Below are 15,452 nucleotides of genomic sequence, written 5' to 3' on the forward strand. Positions count from 1 at the left end.
CCATAGTGACGAAGGCGACTGTTCTGAAGGCAGCCCGCATCTGAACATCTTGACAGCTGCAGCCACGGCTGCTGCACGCAGGCACAGCGGAAGTGGACAAGTCTCTCCTTCAAAATAAATGCGCGAATAAGTTTCGGTGGGACGCGCTCAGAGGGCCGATTTTTTAACACCTGGTGTTCCTGTTGCGGTTGGTTAATTACCCAGAACAAATTACTAACAATTATAAAAGTACAGTTGCTTTTATACATATTTTTGTGTAAAATTGATCTTATAAAACGTGGTTAAATCTAACCATACATCAGTGACATCTAAATTACACGAGGGAGTTCAGAAAGGAAAAATGTGTTGTTTTTTATTTGTAAGTTTTAATTCGTGACGTACTTCCGGTTCCTGCGGGCCTAAACTATTTTACCGCACCCCCCCTCCCCCTCCAAAAACGGAGCATGCGCGATAGGCTCCCCGTGTTATCAAAGATAGGGGAACCCAGCGACCCTCGCAAAAACAAAACAGTACGACACACCGGAAACGGAAGTGGTATGGTTGTCGTTGAGCTGTTCGAATGAGTTTTATTAATAATTAATCAATCAGACGGCGCATCAGACTGGTGCTGTGGCGCCCCCGGTGGTGATAAGAGGTTGGGGCGTAACTGATAATTGGACTGATACACAAAAAACGAGCCGCCAGCTTCTAAACTTTCAGTTTTCCTTTCTATTGACCACCTCGGCGTCACCTTGCATTGGCGTCCCCGGGGATTTGAAGCTTCGTGAACGTCTGCCGAGAACTTTGGACATCAGGAGGAAGATCTCGAATAGGAAGAACAAGCGACCGGGGGGAACACGGAAGCACCGAAAGAGAACAGCACGCTACCGCTTTCACTTGCCGGACCACACCTTTATGTTGAAGGCGCCGACCGGAAGTGTCCGGCAGTCCTGCCGGTGACTTGACAAAGAAGCCGCGTCTCACGGATCAAACATGGACGTCACATGTGAGAGAATGACCTAAACATGATCCCACCAGCCGTCCGTGGGAGAAGCCAGCAGAGACACCAAGGTAGGACGCTCTGGAACACGGTGCCCCGGCGGATTCCCCCAATGTGCGTAGACGGTGACGCACTCCCCGCCGCCGCTGGGGCTAGCTTAGCCTGGGAAGCTAGCGGGAGGAAAAGGCATCTCGCCTAACGGGCACCTGTGTGTGTCCATTATCGGACGCGCCGCCGCTCTCAGGCGCTCCCTGAATGTCGCTCGCTAGCTCGGTTGCCGACGGTTCCGACCGAGAGCCCCGGTTCCAACCGGACGGCGTTGGTTCGTGTTGTCGGTGGGCGAATGCCTGTGAACAAGAGCCGTGCGTGTCTGGTACGGTCGGTAAACGGACCGTCATTTACCGCCCGTCGTGAGCGGCGGTTCCGAGTCGTATATACCCGACACGAAATGACGAGTATCAGCAGTGGTACCGCCGTCCGGTAACCGAACGGTGAACCGTCAAACCGGGACGACGGTTCCGTGCGAGCGTGATATCCCCAAGGCCATGCGTCCATTTTCGGACGGTCCGCCGCCTCCGTGTTTGCTATGCGGCTCAGTCCGATAATGGAACTGTGTCCGATTGGACGTTTAAATGCCCATCAGCAGGCAAGCCGAATGTGTTTTGAGAGCAGGATGCAGCTGCTGCCTTCACGTTCACCTTCACACACACACACACACACATACACACACTGCAAGCCTGGGCGGTGTAATACACTGTGTGTTTAACTCCCACTGTCATTGAGGCAGGAGACACACTCAGGTGGAAGGTATGCGATAGCTGAGATTCTCTCCAGACGTGTCGCCTCTTGTCCTGACTGACACTGCACAGGAAACCCCAGAAGTCTTCTCTTGGGGGGGGGCTGAGGGTCTGATGGAAGCAATCATCCACGATCATCCACGATCATCCACACACACACACACACACACACAGTACAAAGTGTACAATCAAGTGTTCCCCACTAGTTCCAGCTGTGGTGCGTTCACTGGCTGCAGCCAGTGCGTGTTACGCAACATGCTCTTGGCCTTGAAGGTCATGTGGAGCTCCACCCACCCTTGTCTGAGGACCAGGGGACTCCCTCCTCTGAAGGATCTCCATCCATCCATCCATCCATCCATCCATCCATCCATCCATCCTCTGCTGCTTACCTTCAGACCAAACCCTCCTCAGCTCTTCACTGCTCCTCCTCATCCTCCAGTCCTTGAACCTCCTCAGTCACCATCAGAGACTCAGCAGGAAACCTCTGAGTTAGTCTTGAACCTATTGATCTCCATTCCCCATCAATCTCTTTTCCTGATTGATCACCATTCATGATTGATCTCCATTCCCTTGTGATCTCTGTCCCCTATTGATCTCAATGCCCTATTCATTTCTCATGTCTATTGATCTTGATTCTCTTTTGATCTTTAATCTTAATTGATCTCAATTCCCCACTGATCGGCTATTGATCTGTTTCCTATCGGTCTCTTTTCCCTATTGATCTCAATTGCCTATTGATTATCTTCATCTTTGGGAGTCTTGTTTTATTACAGAGAATAAATCGTGTGTGTGTATGTGTGTGGCTGTGTGTGTGTGTTGGCCTCCATCACCATCTGTGACACAGTGTTTGTTGGTGGTTCTTCAAACTGGGTCACGGAGCCCACCCCACCCCCACCTTCCCACCCTGTCCATGTTATTAGCAACACGTTAGCTATTCATGTCACACAACAGTAACAACAACCCACACTACCTGTGTGTGTGTGTGTGTGTGTGTGTGTGTGTGTGTGTGTGTGTGTGTGTGTGTGTGTGTGTGTGTGTGTGTGTGTGTGTGTCAGGGCAGCAGGAGGTCTCTGGAAATTTGTTATGTTTGAAACGTGACCAGTCAGATGGAGGTGTGATGCGTTCAGGAAGCGTCCTGAGTGTTGGCTGTTTCAGTTGTTGTGGTTGAAGGGGTTAGAGCCCCCCTCCTCCGGCCCCAGACCAAATATAGATTAAGATATTTGAACCTCAGGCTGACAGCCCTGGGGTCCTGCAGCCGCCATGACGCCTGTCAGATGCCTGTCAGCCCCCCGGCGTCCTGCGGGATGCTGGGTAGTGGAGTTCTCTCCTTCCCACTCTGGCTTTCAGCTTAACTCCCAATCATGATCCCTTCCTGTTCAGATTTGTCCAATCAGATGCCAGATAGTGGCGTGAGACAAAGAGCCGTTATTCCCCCGCTGTACCAGCTCACACACATCTCTGACTCTCACACACGCATACACACACACACACACACACACACTCGGGGTTCACTGGGGTTGTACTGTCTCCGCTTTCACCCTCCTACCTTCAGCTGAGAAGAGGGAAGTGAAAGTGCTCCACTTCCTGTGGCAGACCTCCAAAATGAAGCCTGCTGAGTGGGCCCTCAGCCCAGGTGGTGGGGGGGGTCTGAGCCTCCGCGAAGCCAAGACACACCCCTGCCGGACCGAGCCATTGATGATGTCATCAGTGACATGAAGTATCGTGGAGTAACGGGCGGGTTTGGAAGATTAGCAAACAGAACAGCCACACCTCGGCAATCAGAGAACTCAGAGGAAAAGCTTTAAATACTGTGTGTGTGTGTGTGTATGTGTGTGTGTGGTTTCCAGTGTTGCACAGCAGCCAGTAAAAGAGGAAGCGGCAGTTGAAATCAGCTGTTTCAGCTCAAACTCTTCCTGAGTTTCTTCACACTCCCTCTTTTGGCAGGTTTCCTATGATCGATCCACCGGATCACCTTATCAATTATTGTCGAGAGGGCGTCACAATTCAGCCTTTCTATTTTATTTCAGTAAACAGTCAGGGTCAAAAAGATGTTATGTTGAACCTGAGAGACCCTTCAAGTGTGTGTGTCTCCAAAGGTCACACCACCTCCCACATCCTAAACCTTTACGGAAACAGCTGTTTGACCTTTGACACCTCACTTCCTTCCACCTCCCATCCCCTCCAGAATGCAGATGTCATCAGCTATCTCTCAGCCTGTGCAGCCTGGGGTTCAGCAGCTTACCTGAGTGTGTTTGTGTGTGTGTTTGTGTGTCAGTGGAGGGCGGACCATGACAGAGGAGAAATGTCCCCAGCTGGTGGACTACTTCGTGGTGGCAGGTCTGGATCCGGGGGGTTGTTGGCGGCCCCTGGACGAGGAGGGCAGGACCTCGTCCTCGTCGTCCCCGGGGTCGTCGGGCCGGGCGGTGGAGCCGGTGACGGACCTGGCGGTGATCGCCCGAGGACTCGGCGAGGAGGTGCCCGAGGGCTTCACCTGCATCGAGAAGACCCTGGGGGGCCACTCGGCCGAACTGAGTGCCGGCCTCATCAACAACCCCCACCTCTTCCTGTGTTACCGCCGAGGACGGGACAAGCCCCCCATCCTGGATCTGGGGTGAGTCGTGTGTCTCTATCACATTAGCTTCGGCCCTGCGAGCTGTGGAACTACAAAGATGGCAGCAGCCCAGAGCGTCAGCTGCCACCCCAACAGGCCCGAACCTTTGGAAAGCCAAAAGTGTTTGCTCTCCTTTGGATGTTGTGAAGTGCCTGGCGGTGGAGGAAGATTCTGGCGCTCCTCTTCCTCCGCCGTGCCTCATCCTCCCTGGATGGAGGGGCAGGGGCAGCCTCCCGTTATGTAACCATGGTTACATAACGCGATGACTACCCCCATCCGGGCTGGTTTCATCCAGGCCCAGGCAGCTGATCCTCTTCATCAGACTCCAGCCTGAGTCAGAGGATGCGGCAAAGTGACGAAAAACCCCAGTTACATTATGTGCTGGCGTTAGCAGGTTAGCTTAGCACAGTGGCTGTCGCCTGAGTTAATGGATGGTGTTGATGAATTCTCCCCAGGGTCCTCTATGAGGGCAAGGAGCAGCTCAGGCAGGGCTGGTATGTTATAGAGACCACGCCATATAGCCGCTCGGCCAGCCTGAGCACCGGCGGCGCTCCCACCGCCCACCGAGTCTTCCTGATGTACCGGCGAGCCCTGGACTCGCAGGGGCTCCACATGCTGGGTGTCACCGACATCGCCCTGCTGCTGCCCAGCAAGAACGAGGTGGCCCCTCACACCTTCTGCCGTGTGGAAAAGAATCTCAACACGGGCATGGTAAGTTCCAGGACCTCACTGACAGCAGCAGCAGCAGTAGAACTACTAGAGATGCAGTAACACAGGAGAATACTTCATGAATCTTTGAAGCGTGCTCCTGCACAGTCGATGCAGATGCACGCTTCTGAAACCTCCTGGGAGGTGCTTCACTATTTATGATGGTCTGCTGTCACACCATTCTGCTGTGTGTGTGTGTGTGTGTGTATCCAGTGGGGTCCTGGTCTCTTCCTGTGCTACAAGCGAGCCGTAGCCAAAGCCAACGCCCTGGTGTATGAGGCAGGTGAGTCCCCAGCAAGACCTCACCTGCTCGTTGCTCTTCTGAGTTTGGTCTTTTTTTCTTTTTTTTTGACCACCTCCTATCTGCATCTGAGGACCAACCAGAAGAGGTGGCAGGTTTTTGTGTTTCTGGAGAACGCTGAGTTTCCTTTGTGTGTGTGTGTGTGTGTGTGTATGTGTGTGTGTCAGGTCTTCTCAGCCGCTACCCTGAGGAGGACCTGGAGGCTTTCCCTCTGCCTGAGTCGGTGCCTGTCTTCTGCCTGCCCATGGGCGTCACCGTGGAGAGCTGGCCTCTCAATACCAAGTACCAGCTGCCCATATTCTCCACCTTCGTCCTGACCTCTGCCTCTGGGGACAAGGTGAGACACACACACACACGAACACACACGGGTGTGTATTCCATACATGGCGGTGTGATGAGGCCGGCATCTTGCCTGCAGGTGTACGGGGCCGCCATCCAGTTCTATGAGTCGTTCCCACGGGAGAAGCTATCTGAGCGTCAGAGCGTGAGGCTGGGTCTGCTCAGTGTGGTGGACCGCCGGCCCATCTCCAACCGCACCCTGCAGGTGAAGAAGAGCATCTGTGTGCTGTCCCACTGGCCCTTCTTCACCGTCTTCCAGAAGTTCCTAACCTTCGTCTACAGATACTCCATCTCCGGACCTCACGTCCTGCCACTGGAGAAGTCAGTCCTTTCCCGATCTCCTCCGTTTCCCAGAGGTCCGGCCTCCTTCCATCATGGCTTGGAGACACGTCACCACCAGAGTACGATCGGTCACAATAAACGCCAGGTCGAAGCATCTGAGTGCGTGCGTGACCCTCGTCCGCCATGATGGAAAGCGGCACCGGGCCCTCAGACGCCCGGCTCCACCCGCCTCACGTCACTGCTCTACTGTCTCTACAGACATGTGTCCAGCTTCATGCACAACGTCCCCTTCCCGTCCCCGCAGCGGCCCAGGATCCTGGTGCAGGTACGGAGACCCCCACGCGTCCTCCTCCTCCAACAGGAAGTAGCCAGCAGAATATGGACTACATTTTTCAACTTGGAGATGATTGACTGATGATTGAGAAATCTTTGGGGAGATAATCTGAGTTGGGGAGTGTTGGGTGGAGGTCACCTGATGGAACCATGTGTGTGTGTGTGTGTGTGTGTGTGTGTGTGTGTGTGTGTGTGTGTGTGTGTGTGTGTGTGTGTGTGTGTGTGTGTGTGTGTGTGTGTGTGTGTGTGTGTGTTGCAGCTCTCTCCGTACGACAACCTGCTGCTCTGTCAGCCCGTCTCCTCCCCCCTCCCTCTCAGGTGAGCTACCTGCCTGCTGGGAATGAGACCACTGCCTTTGACACCCCTGACTAATGTGTGTGTGTGCGTGTGTGTGTGTGTGTCTCAGCGGGGCCAGCTTCCTGAAGCTCCTGCAGAATCTGGGCCCGGAAAACGGCTGCACGCTGCTGCTGGCTGTCCTCACAGAACACAAGCTGCTGCTGCACTCCCTGAGGCCTGACGTGCTCACCTCTGTCAGCGAGGCCCTGGTGTCGGTCAGGACACACACACACACACACAATGAACAGTGGCACACACACTTTACACAGGCACACAAATACACGTTGAACACTGGCGTGTAAACACATACATGGATGTTCTCAGACTCTAAAGCTGTCAATCATTTGTCAATCAAATGACCTGATTGATTGATTGATGGATGGAAAAACTGATTAATTGATTGATGGATCAGTTCAGGGTTTTCCAGTCACTGTGGGGTGTTAGATGATCACATGATCAGGTGTGTGAGGTCAGATGATCCAAAGTCATCTGATTGGTTCTTTAAGTGACAGGCAGAGCAAGTCCATGTTCTTCTACAAGAGAGCAGTATTGCACCAAATGCCCGGGTCCACACCCGTGCTGGTGCAGGAGGTCGGTGGATAAGTCCTTCAGAATAACATGTAAGTCCACCTGAGCTGGGTCCGAGAGGAGACTCACACCCAGAAGAAGGAGAAGGAAGCACAGGAGCGCAGTGAGACGAGATCAGGGGTGGGCAAACTTTTTGGCTCAGGGGCCCCATTGATTTTTAAAATTTGACAGACGGGCCGGGTTAGTACAAGAAACGATACATGTTAAAAAAAAAACGCATTTGTTAACAACACATATCAGACTCGTCTGTCATTTTTCTCAACATTGTCTGACATTTGTTTTGAAAATAAAACCAGTTTGGTTTTGAAGGCTCTGACGTTTGCTTGCATTTCACGGACAAACCGGTTTTTCTGTTGTAGCTTCACGTCCAGCTCAATCATGTGTGTCAGTGTGTCCACAGTAGAGGCTAAGTCTCAAAGCCAATCTGTGCTCAGCTCATTCAGATCAGGAAAATTATCAAGTAGCTCCAAAAATGAAATAATCTCCTGTTTGAGCTCCCACATTGATTGATCCAGTCATTCAATCATCAGATCAAGTATAAATTCCGTACTAATCTTTTGCGGGCCGGATTAAAAAGACTAACGGGCTGGATGTGGCCCGCGGGCCGTAGTTTGCCGGCCCCTGGACTAGATTGTCATGAGATTTCCATCAATATGTGGTAGCTCTGTTTGGAGGCTTTCTCGTGTAGGACACTTACAGAGGCTGGGAGACACTCAGGTGGAGGGAGGAAGGATTGATCGACTGATGGATCGATTGATTGATGTAATGACAGATGAACGGATGGACTGATAGATTGATAGTTTGACTGATCCATCCATCCATCTTCTGCCGCTTATCCTGCACTCGGGGTGGCGGGGGATGCTGGAGCCTGTCCCAGCTGTCATCAGGCGAGAGGCGGGGTACACCCTGGACTGGTCGCCAGTCAACCGCAGGGGCGGTTGGATGGATGGATGGCTGCACTGATTGATGTTTTCCGGATTGAATGATTGACGACTGGACTGATTGATTGCTGCACTGACTGAGCATTCTGAGCGTCTGGCCTGACTGATGTTCTGCCTCCGGCCCCTCCAGATGAGCTTCCCCCTGCGCTGGCTGTGCCCGTACATCCCGCTGTGCCCGTTGCAGATGGCCGACGTGCTGCTGGCGCCCATGCCTTTCATCGTGGGCGTGCACTCCAGCTACTTTGACCTGTACCATCCCCCCGCGGACGTAGTCTGCGTGGACCTGGACACTAACACCATCTTCCAGTGAGTGAAAAAGCACCCGGGAGCGCAGGCGGCGCGGTGGCCCGCTCACAATCCTGCCTTGTGTCGCAGGTCGGAGGACAAGAAGCAGTTGTCGTGGCGATCGTTGCCGAGGAAGCATGGGAAGACCCTGTTCAACACGCTGAGCAACCTTCACAAGACGCTGGAGAAGAGTGAGTGTTCCTGGAGGCGTTCTGCTGAGGGCTACTGGGGTCAGCGCCAATGTTCTAGAGCGCTCGGACTGAACCTCCAGGTTCTCCCGCGTGGCTTTTCTCTGTGGGTTCTCTTCAGGTTCTTCTGCCTGGGTTCTGTCCTGGTTCTCCGGTCTCTATGAGATGTTTGAATGATAGAGTGAATGTTTGGCTGTCTCTCCTTGCATTCCTGTGATTGTCAGCTAAGCTGCAGGTTAACTCCGCCTCTGGGTGGGGTGGAGGTGAGGTTGCTGCTGGAAGTCCTTTATGTCTCCTCCGTGTTGCAGTTTGCACTCCTGGCCAGGAGGAGGCCACACTGGAGTTCCTGCTGACCGACTACGATCAGATCTACAGGCGCCAGAAGCAGCTGGAGCTGGAGATCCAGGAGGCCTTTCTGCGCTTCATGAGCTGCCTGCTGAGAGGATACCGGAGCTTCCTGCTGCCCATCACCCAGGCTCCTTCTGACACCACCACCGACTGCAGCTCCCTCTTCAACCTGCAGGGTGCGCCCCCCCCCCCCCCTCCCACACACACACACCCTTCAGCAGAACCTGGGCCTGATTTTGAAGGACTCCTCTCCCTCAGGCTTCCTGAAGTCCAGAGACCGAACCCAGCAGAAGTTCTACAGTCAGCTGACCCGGACGCAGATGTTTACCCAGTTCATCCAGGAGTGCTCGTTCGTCAGCGACCGCCACGCCTGCCTGGAGTTCTTCGATGAGTGTGTGCAGAAGGTGAGCGGCCTCCTGCTCAGCCAGGACCCTCCGAATAAAACGCTCAAGAGGTAAGGCTGACCACCGCTGCTCTGCAGGTGGACGTGGAGAAGCCAGAGGAGGTCAGGCTGGTGGACCTGGACGAGACTCACAGCGGAGAACATACTGTGTTCATCATGCCCCCCGAGGAGCCACAGGAGCCGGACGGGTCCGAGTGCCCCGCCCTCTACAGGTACGGTGGGACCGGGACGTGGGAGGACCAAGTGGAAGCGTAGAAGGTCTTCAGTGCTCTGAGACCCGCTGTGTTCTTGTGGCTCCAGCTACGAGACCTTTCCCACGCTGAGGGCGGAGCTCTTCGACCGGCCCCAGGATCAGCTGCGGGTCCCCGCCAAGGGCAGTGCCCCCAGCAGCCCGGCCCCCCGCCGCACCAAGCAGGTCCGACCCTCTCTCACCCCGCCTTAGACCCATTTCTCCGACAGCCTCAGAAAACCCCGAGCCCTTTTCCCCGTCCGGCTGTGTGCAGGAGATCAAGCTGGCCCAGAAGCGAGCCCAGAAGTACTCATCCGTCCCGGACATGTGGTCCAAGTGTCTCTTGGGCCACTGCTATGGCCTGTGGTTCATCTACCTGCCCACCTTCGTGCGCGCCGAGAGCGCCAAGGTGCGAGCGCTGCATGCAGCCTACGACGTGCTCAAGCACATGGAGAACCGTAAGGTGGTGCTGCCTGACGAGGTGAGCCAGGGTCGGAGAGCAGATGAACGTGGCGTGTCAGACACACGGTGGACCACGGCTGATGTGTGTGTGTGTGTGTGTGTGTGTGTGTGTGTGTGTGTGTGTGTGTGTGTGTGTGTGTGTGTGTGTGTGTGTGTGTGTGTGTGTGTGTGTGTGTGTGTGTGTGTGTGTGTGTGTGTGTGTGTGTGTCAGGTGTGTTACCGGATCCTCATGCAGTTGTGCGGTCAATACGGCCAGCCAGTCCTCGCCGTCCGGGTCCTGCTGGAAATGAAGAAGGCAGGAATCACGCCCAACACTATCACCTACGGATACTACAACAAGGTGTGAACACACACACACACACATGCCCACACAGTTAGATTTCACACTCCGTCTGGCTGATTGGTCGTCTCTCTTCAGGCGGTGCTGGAGAGCAAGTGGCCCTCGACCAATCAGGGCGGGCGTCTCCGCTGGGCCAAGCTGAGGAACGTCCTTCTGGCCGTGGCTCAGTTCCGACGGCCAATCAAACGGCGGCAGAAGACGGGCTCGCTGGGGTCGCGGGGAGGTCAGAGAATGTCCTTACCAATCTTGCACAGAGATAGATGAGCTTCGGGTGTCGAGTGTCTCTGACTCCGTCGGGTTCTGTCAGCTCTCAATCAAATGTTCTTTGTTCACTGACTGGGAGAGAGGACATTCGGTGGGTTCCGGGGTTGAGGTGAAGAAAAAGGGCTCCGACACTGAATAATGCGAACTCCTGACTGTCCTTGAAGAGCCCGTGACAGACGGCGACCTGAGGCCACGCCCCCACTCCTCCCTGATTCGTCAGTCCAGCTGGAGCGGTCTGAGCGAGAGCTCCAGCCACGAGTCTCTGACGGGACCTCTGATGAAGAGCAGCAGCCTGAGCAGCATGAAGACGGCAGAGAGTAAGACACCTTCATCACCAGCCATGTGGGCTCCACCCAGACCCTCTTCTTCCTCGGGGCCCCACGTGGCGTTCGAGGTCTTCGGGTTTTCCTAGTACGGTTTTGTCTCCTCCCCAGGAGACAAAGTGGGACGGCCAGCCGTCCTCCATCCCACGGCCCCCAATGGCTGCAGGGACGCCCTGACCTGCAAGCCGCCCCTGGGGCGGAGGGATGGCTCCACGCCGCCCCCGGCGCCATCTGGAACAGCGCTGGTGCGCCGCAGCCAGGTGTGCCTATCCACCTTCTACAAGGAATGTGCCGAGTCAGCAGACTCGGACCCCGACTGTGTCGGCCCCTCCGAGAGAGACGGCAGGTCAGTGCGTCCGCCGTGGGGGGCGGGAACCCTCGCGTTCTGCGGACACTCAATCATGACCTTTGACCTCCAGGACGACGGTGGGCCGGAGCAAAGGCGTGGACGAGAACCAGAACGACGTGGCGTCCCCGAGCCGAGGAGGCCTGGCGGGGAAGCTGCAGCAGCTCCTCACTCCCACCCGACACCGGGGGTCGGTCCGACGCGCCGCCAGCGTGGACGACCGGCGCCCGGGAGGAGGCGGCGCAGGGGGCGGGCGCAGGGCGGTGGAGCAGAGGCAGTCCAGGAAGTCTCACGTGGCCGAAACACTGATGAAGGCCAAAGACAGGCTGGTCAACGCCACCTCGGAGGTCAGGCCGCAGAGACAGAGGTAGAGACGGAGATGAAGCCTCCTCTGCCTCGCTAATACCTTCCTCTTCCTCCGCAGAGCTCACTGTCAGTCGGGAGCGACCTGGACCTGACGGAGACACCCCACCCAGCCTATCTAATGCGCAGATCATGGGACGCCAATCAGGAGGGGGCGGGGCTTGAGGTGAACGCGTCCCACCTCCATTTAGAATCACCTAGCATGTTTTCTTCATCTCAGAATCCCTGTGTTTCAAACCCCGTCCATCATGGCTTTCGCTGACCCCGCCCACATGTGATGTCACTGACCCGCCCTCCCTGTGCGTGCAGGTGTTGATGTCCAGCTGCTCGCGGTGTCGCAGCTGCCACTCCCTGGTGTACGACGAAGAGATCATGGCGGGCTGGACGTCGGACGACTCCAACCTGAACTCCTCCTGTCCGTTCTGCTCCGCCTCCTTCGTGCCGTTCCTTAACGCCGAGATCTGCGACCTCGGCCCCGTCGGCAGGTATGAGACCCGCCTCCCCGGCCGCCCGCCAGCCAGGTCGGCCGTCACGTTGAAATTGTCTGCGTTACAGCGCCGAGCGCCACCTGTGCGACGTGGAGGAGGAGGTTGGGGGCGCCGCCAGGCCCCCTGCAAGCGCCGCCCTCTCGACGCGACAGCAGTGCAACGGCGTGAGTGAGGACTCCAGCCCAGAGACCAGCAGCTTCTCTGACAGCACGACGGTAACCACGGAGACCGCCCTGCCGTCGCCGGCCCCCCGTCCGCCCCACGCTGAAGGTCTCCTCCTCCTCAGAGCTCCTCGGCAGTTGGCGCCCCCCAGGTGGCGGTGGCGTACCTGAGCCCCCTGGTGCTGCGGAAGGAGCTGGAGAGCCTGCTGGAGAACGAGGGCGAGGCGGTCCTGGCCCAGACCCAGTTTTTGGACAGCCACTCCATTATCTTCTGGAACCTGGTCTGGTACTTCCAGCGCCTCGGGCTGCCCAGCAACCTGTTGCAACTGGTCCGCGCCTCGCCGCTGGCACGCCACGTCACCCAGGTAACACAGGGGTCGTGTGATGCAGGTAACACGGGTGTCACACAGGGTCGTGAGGCGGTCACACGGGTTAGAAGGTCAAGCCTCTTTGAGTTCTTCGCCGGTTTTTGTATGTCGCGTGCGTTGTGGAAGGGGGTTGTCATGGCAATAGGCCCCGCTTGTCCTCCCCCAGCAGGAGAACATGGCGGTGAGGGTTCGGCTCCTCTGGGACACCCTGGCCCCGGACACAGACCAGTGGCCCCCCCTCTACGTCCTCTGGAGGTTCCACAGTAAGGCCCAATGCGCCCGCCGCCTGAACCCTCCCCCCCCCCAGTCGCTCTGACCCCTCCCCTCCCCCCCAGGCGGCGTCCCCATGCGGAGCTACGGCTGGAGGAAGCACAACCACCCGTTCACGCTGCACTTCCTGGAGGAGGTGTTGCGCTGCGTGGGCATGAACGAGGTACACAAGGCCGTCACGCTCTTCCTCGACACACTGGCCAAACAGCCGGCGGCGCCGCAGCTGCAGAGGTGAGGGGCGGCCTGATGTCCGACACCATTTCACCCGACTTTTAGAGGTTCGGTGCTGAGGGTGTGTTTGTGATCGACAGGAGTTTGTACCGAGAGCTCCTTTTCCTCACGCTGGCAGCCATGGGCAAAGATCACGTCGGTAAGGAAGCCTTGTGAGCATTGTGGAGGTGAAGGTGAAGGTGAAGGTGAGGACTGTAATCCCCCTGTGGTCCCCTCTCCCTGCAGCTGCCTTCGACAAGAAGTACAAGGCGGCGTTCTCTCGCCTGAGCAGCGCCCTGGGCCGCGAAGAGCTGTGCAGGAAACGACTCCAGCCGCCCACGCCAAAGGCCGTCGACTGCCGCCGCAGCTTCCACCCGCCCCTCGAGTGCTGATCCGCCCCTTCTGCTCCCCCGCCGCCTGACTGCCGCCCCCCCCGTGGAAGCTCCTCCCACCCGCTGGAAGCTCCCCCCCCCCCCCCACTCGCCTCGTGAGTGTCCGTGTTTGTGAAGCAGCTGAAGCAGGGGGCGGGGCCGGCGCAGGTGTCCCGCAGGAGACCGTTGGCAACTTTGGGATCACGAGGAGCTTCCCCTGTCCCCGTCACTCTTCAGTAGGTGGAGGTGCTTCTGCCGGCTGGTCCAGGTGTGACCTTAAGAACCCGGACCTCCCTCGGTACCGAGCTGGAGACGCCGCAGCACTGATGTCGCCGTGGAGATTTGTTGCATCGATTTGTTTCGAGTACTTTGTTTCCAGATGAGGGTCACAAGACGGGAGCTGTGGTTCGCCAATGGTCGGACTGCCCCGAACGCACCGCGGCGCCAGACACCCTGAATCCGCTACAGACCCTCACCTGAACCCTCAGCCAGAAACTGCTCCTGCCTGTCCTCAGAGGAGGAAAGGGGATTGGTTCTGAAGGTCTGCATCCCCCCGCACCTCCCCCTGAAGCCCCTTCCCCTGGTCTGTGCTCCATCACGTTCTGACTGAAAGGAACCACCAGGAAGCTCCGCCTCCGCCGGCCAACCCCACCATGTGATTGGCTGAGCCTCCAACCGTTTTTAAAGGAACCAACTCATCTCAGCCAGGAGAACCCTCAGGAGACAGAACTCTGGAGGGTCCAGAGCTCTCTGACAGGACGTTCACTGTCCTCTGTCCAATGGGGCTTTCAGGACTAGTCTCTGGGCCGCACTCGGCCCAGGTGCTGCTGGTCCGGGGGTGAAGTGAGAAGAAACGGAAGGGTTGCAACCAAATCCTACCGCTGCCAGGTAGTCCTGCTGGTTCTGCAGGCCTTGCTGCTGCTCGATGGGGGTTCTTATGTCTGAGTTTGGTTCTGCAGCCCCACGGTCCATCTGGAGTGGAAGGTGGACGCTGGGCACCAGGGCTGCAAAGTTCTCAGTGGACTTTCAGAATAAGTGGTCCTGAGGTGCCCTTGAGCCGCTGCAGGAGCTGCCGGGCCAGAGGCCCCCCTGCAGAACCACCAGAACCAAACACGAAGATGTCTCAGACACCGATGAGAGGGCACCTCCTCTTGTCCCCGGGACTACCAGGGGACTGGCGAGCATGGGGGCGGGGCTACCAGACCCATCTGCACCCTGAAGGTCCCCGCCTGGGGTCGCAGCAAACCCTGGTCAGGTGACTCTTCATCTTGGGCCGGACGGAGGCTCTGATCCCCCGCTGATCTTTACCTCCCCGCTTGACATTTCCATCATGGGTCCTCCACTCCAGGGAGAGCTTTGGTGGAGGAGGTTCCTGCTCGGTTCCAGCTTCAGGAAGGAAGGTCAGGAACCTCCTCAGGGAAGACCTCCATCTGACCGCCCCAGGAGGAGCCTGGGGGGTGGGGGTGGGGGTGGCCGTGGGTTTGAGTCTCTCTGGAGCCGGGCTGCTTCCGCCTTCAGCCTTCTCCTGGTTCACTGCTGGTACTTCAGGTTCGGGTCCGTCCTCCTGGTTGGGGTGTGGAGGAGGACTTCATCCAGATGAAGGTGTCTGCTGTTGTAATTTATATCTGGCTGTAATTTCTGTCGTCCATGTTTGTTTTTTAATAAAAGGCACATTAAAAGTCGAAATGACCTCGATGTCCGGTCAGATCTTATGTGCGACCTCTGATTGGTTCTTCTGTCCGAGGTTCCAGACCTGAGTCACCGCATCGTCAATTTTAAAGTATCAACACGGGCGGGCCCGGAAGTGGGATGTCCCAG

General features: G+C 56.8%; 1 protein-coding gene across 2 annotated transcripts; it reads left to right on the forward strand.

The window, feature by feature from the left end:
• The first annotated feature begins 636 nt into the window (after positions 1-636).
• dennd4b (DENN/MADD domain containing 4B) lies at positions 637-15,346 on the forward strand. 2 transcript variants are annotated; one of them, XM_086153922.1, is made up of 29 exons: positions 637-1,050; positions 4,052-4,387; positions 4,843-5,098; positions 5,309-5,378; positions 5,564-5,733; positions 5,815-6,056; positions 6,276-6,342; positions 6,610-6,668; positions 6,757-6,901; positions 8,346-8,521; positions 8,591-8,691; positions 8,997-9,212; positions 9,295-9,440; positions 9,518-9,651; positions 9,740-9,854; positions 9,943-10,149; positions 10,342-10,470; positions 10,549-10,693; positions 10,899-11,051; positions 11,169-11,403; positions 11,477-11,750; positions 11,828-11,932; positions 12,076-12,251; positions 12,322-12,469; positions 12,541-12,780; positions 12,929-13,046; positions 13,119-13,284; positions 13,365-13,423; positions 13,510-15,346. In XM_086153922.1, the coding sequence occupies exons 2-29, from the start codon at positions 4,065-4,067 to the stop codon at positions 13,653-13,655; spliced, it is 4,521 nt and encodes a 1,506-aa protein (XP_086010048.1). In that variant the 5' UTR covers positions 637-1,050; positions 4,052-4,064; the 3' UTR covers positions 13,656-15,346. The 2 variants fall into 2 exon arrangements, with proteins under 2 accessions (XP_086010048.1, XP_086010049.1); XM_086153923.1 differs by having other exon boundaries at positions 12,950-13,046; positions 13,510-15,320.
• The last annotated feature ends 106 nt before the right edge of the window (positions 15,347-15,452 follow it).

This window comes from Fistularia commersonii, chromosome 10 (assembly GCF_037954325.1).
Source record: "Fistularia commersonii isolate RoL2024-O1a breed Wild chromosome 10, RoL_Fcom_v1.0, whole genome shotgun sequence".
In the NCBI taxonomy this organism is placed as follows: domain Eukaryota; kingdom Metazoa; phylum Chordata; class Actinopteri; order Syngnathiformes; family Fistulariidae; genus Fistularia; species Fistularia commersonii.

Bases quoted from the DNA above. Each gene is read 5' to 3' on its own strand.
- dennd4b (XM_086153922.1), top strand. From the start codon at position 4,065: ATGACAGAGGAGAAATGTCCCCAGCTGGTGGACTACTTCGTGGTGGCA. The intron at 6,057-6,275 runs GTCAGTCCTTTC...CTGTCTCTACAG, and splicing joins CACGTCCTGCCACTGGAGAA to ACATGTGTCCAGCTTCATGC. The intron at 9,441-9,517 runs GTGAGCGGCCTC...GCTGCTCTGCAG, and splicing joins TCGATGAGTGTGTGCAGAAG to GTGGACGTGGAGAAGCCAGA.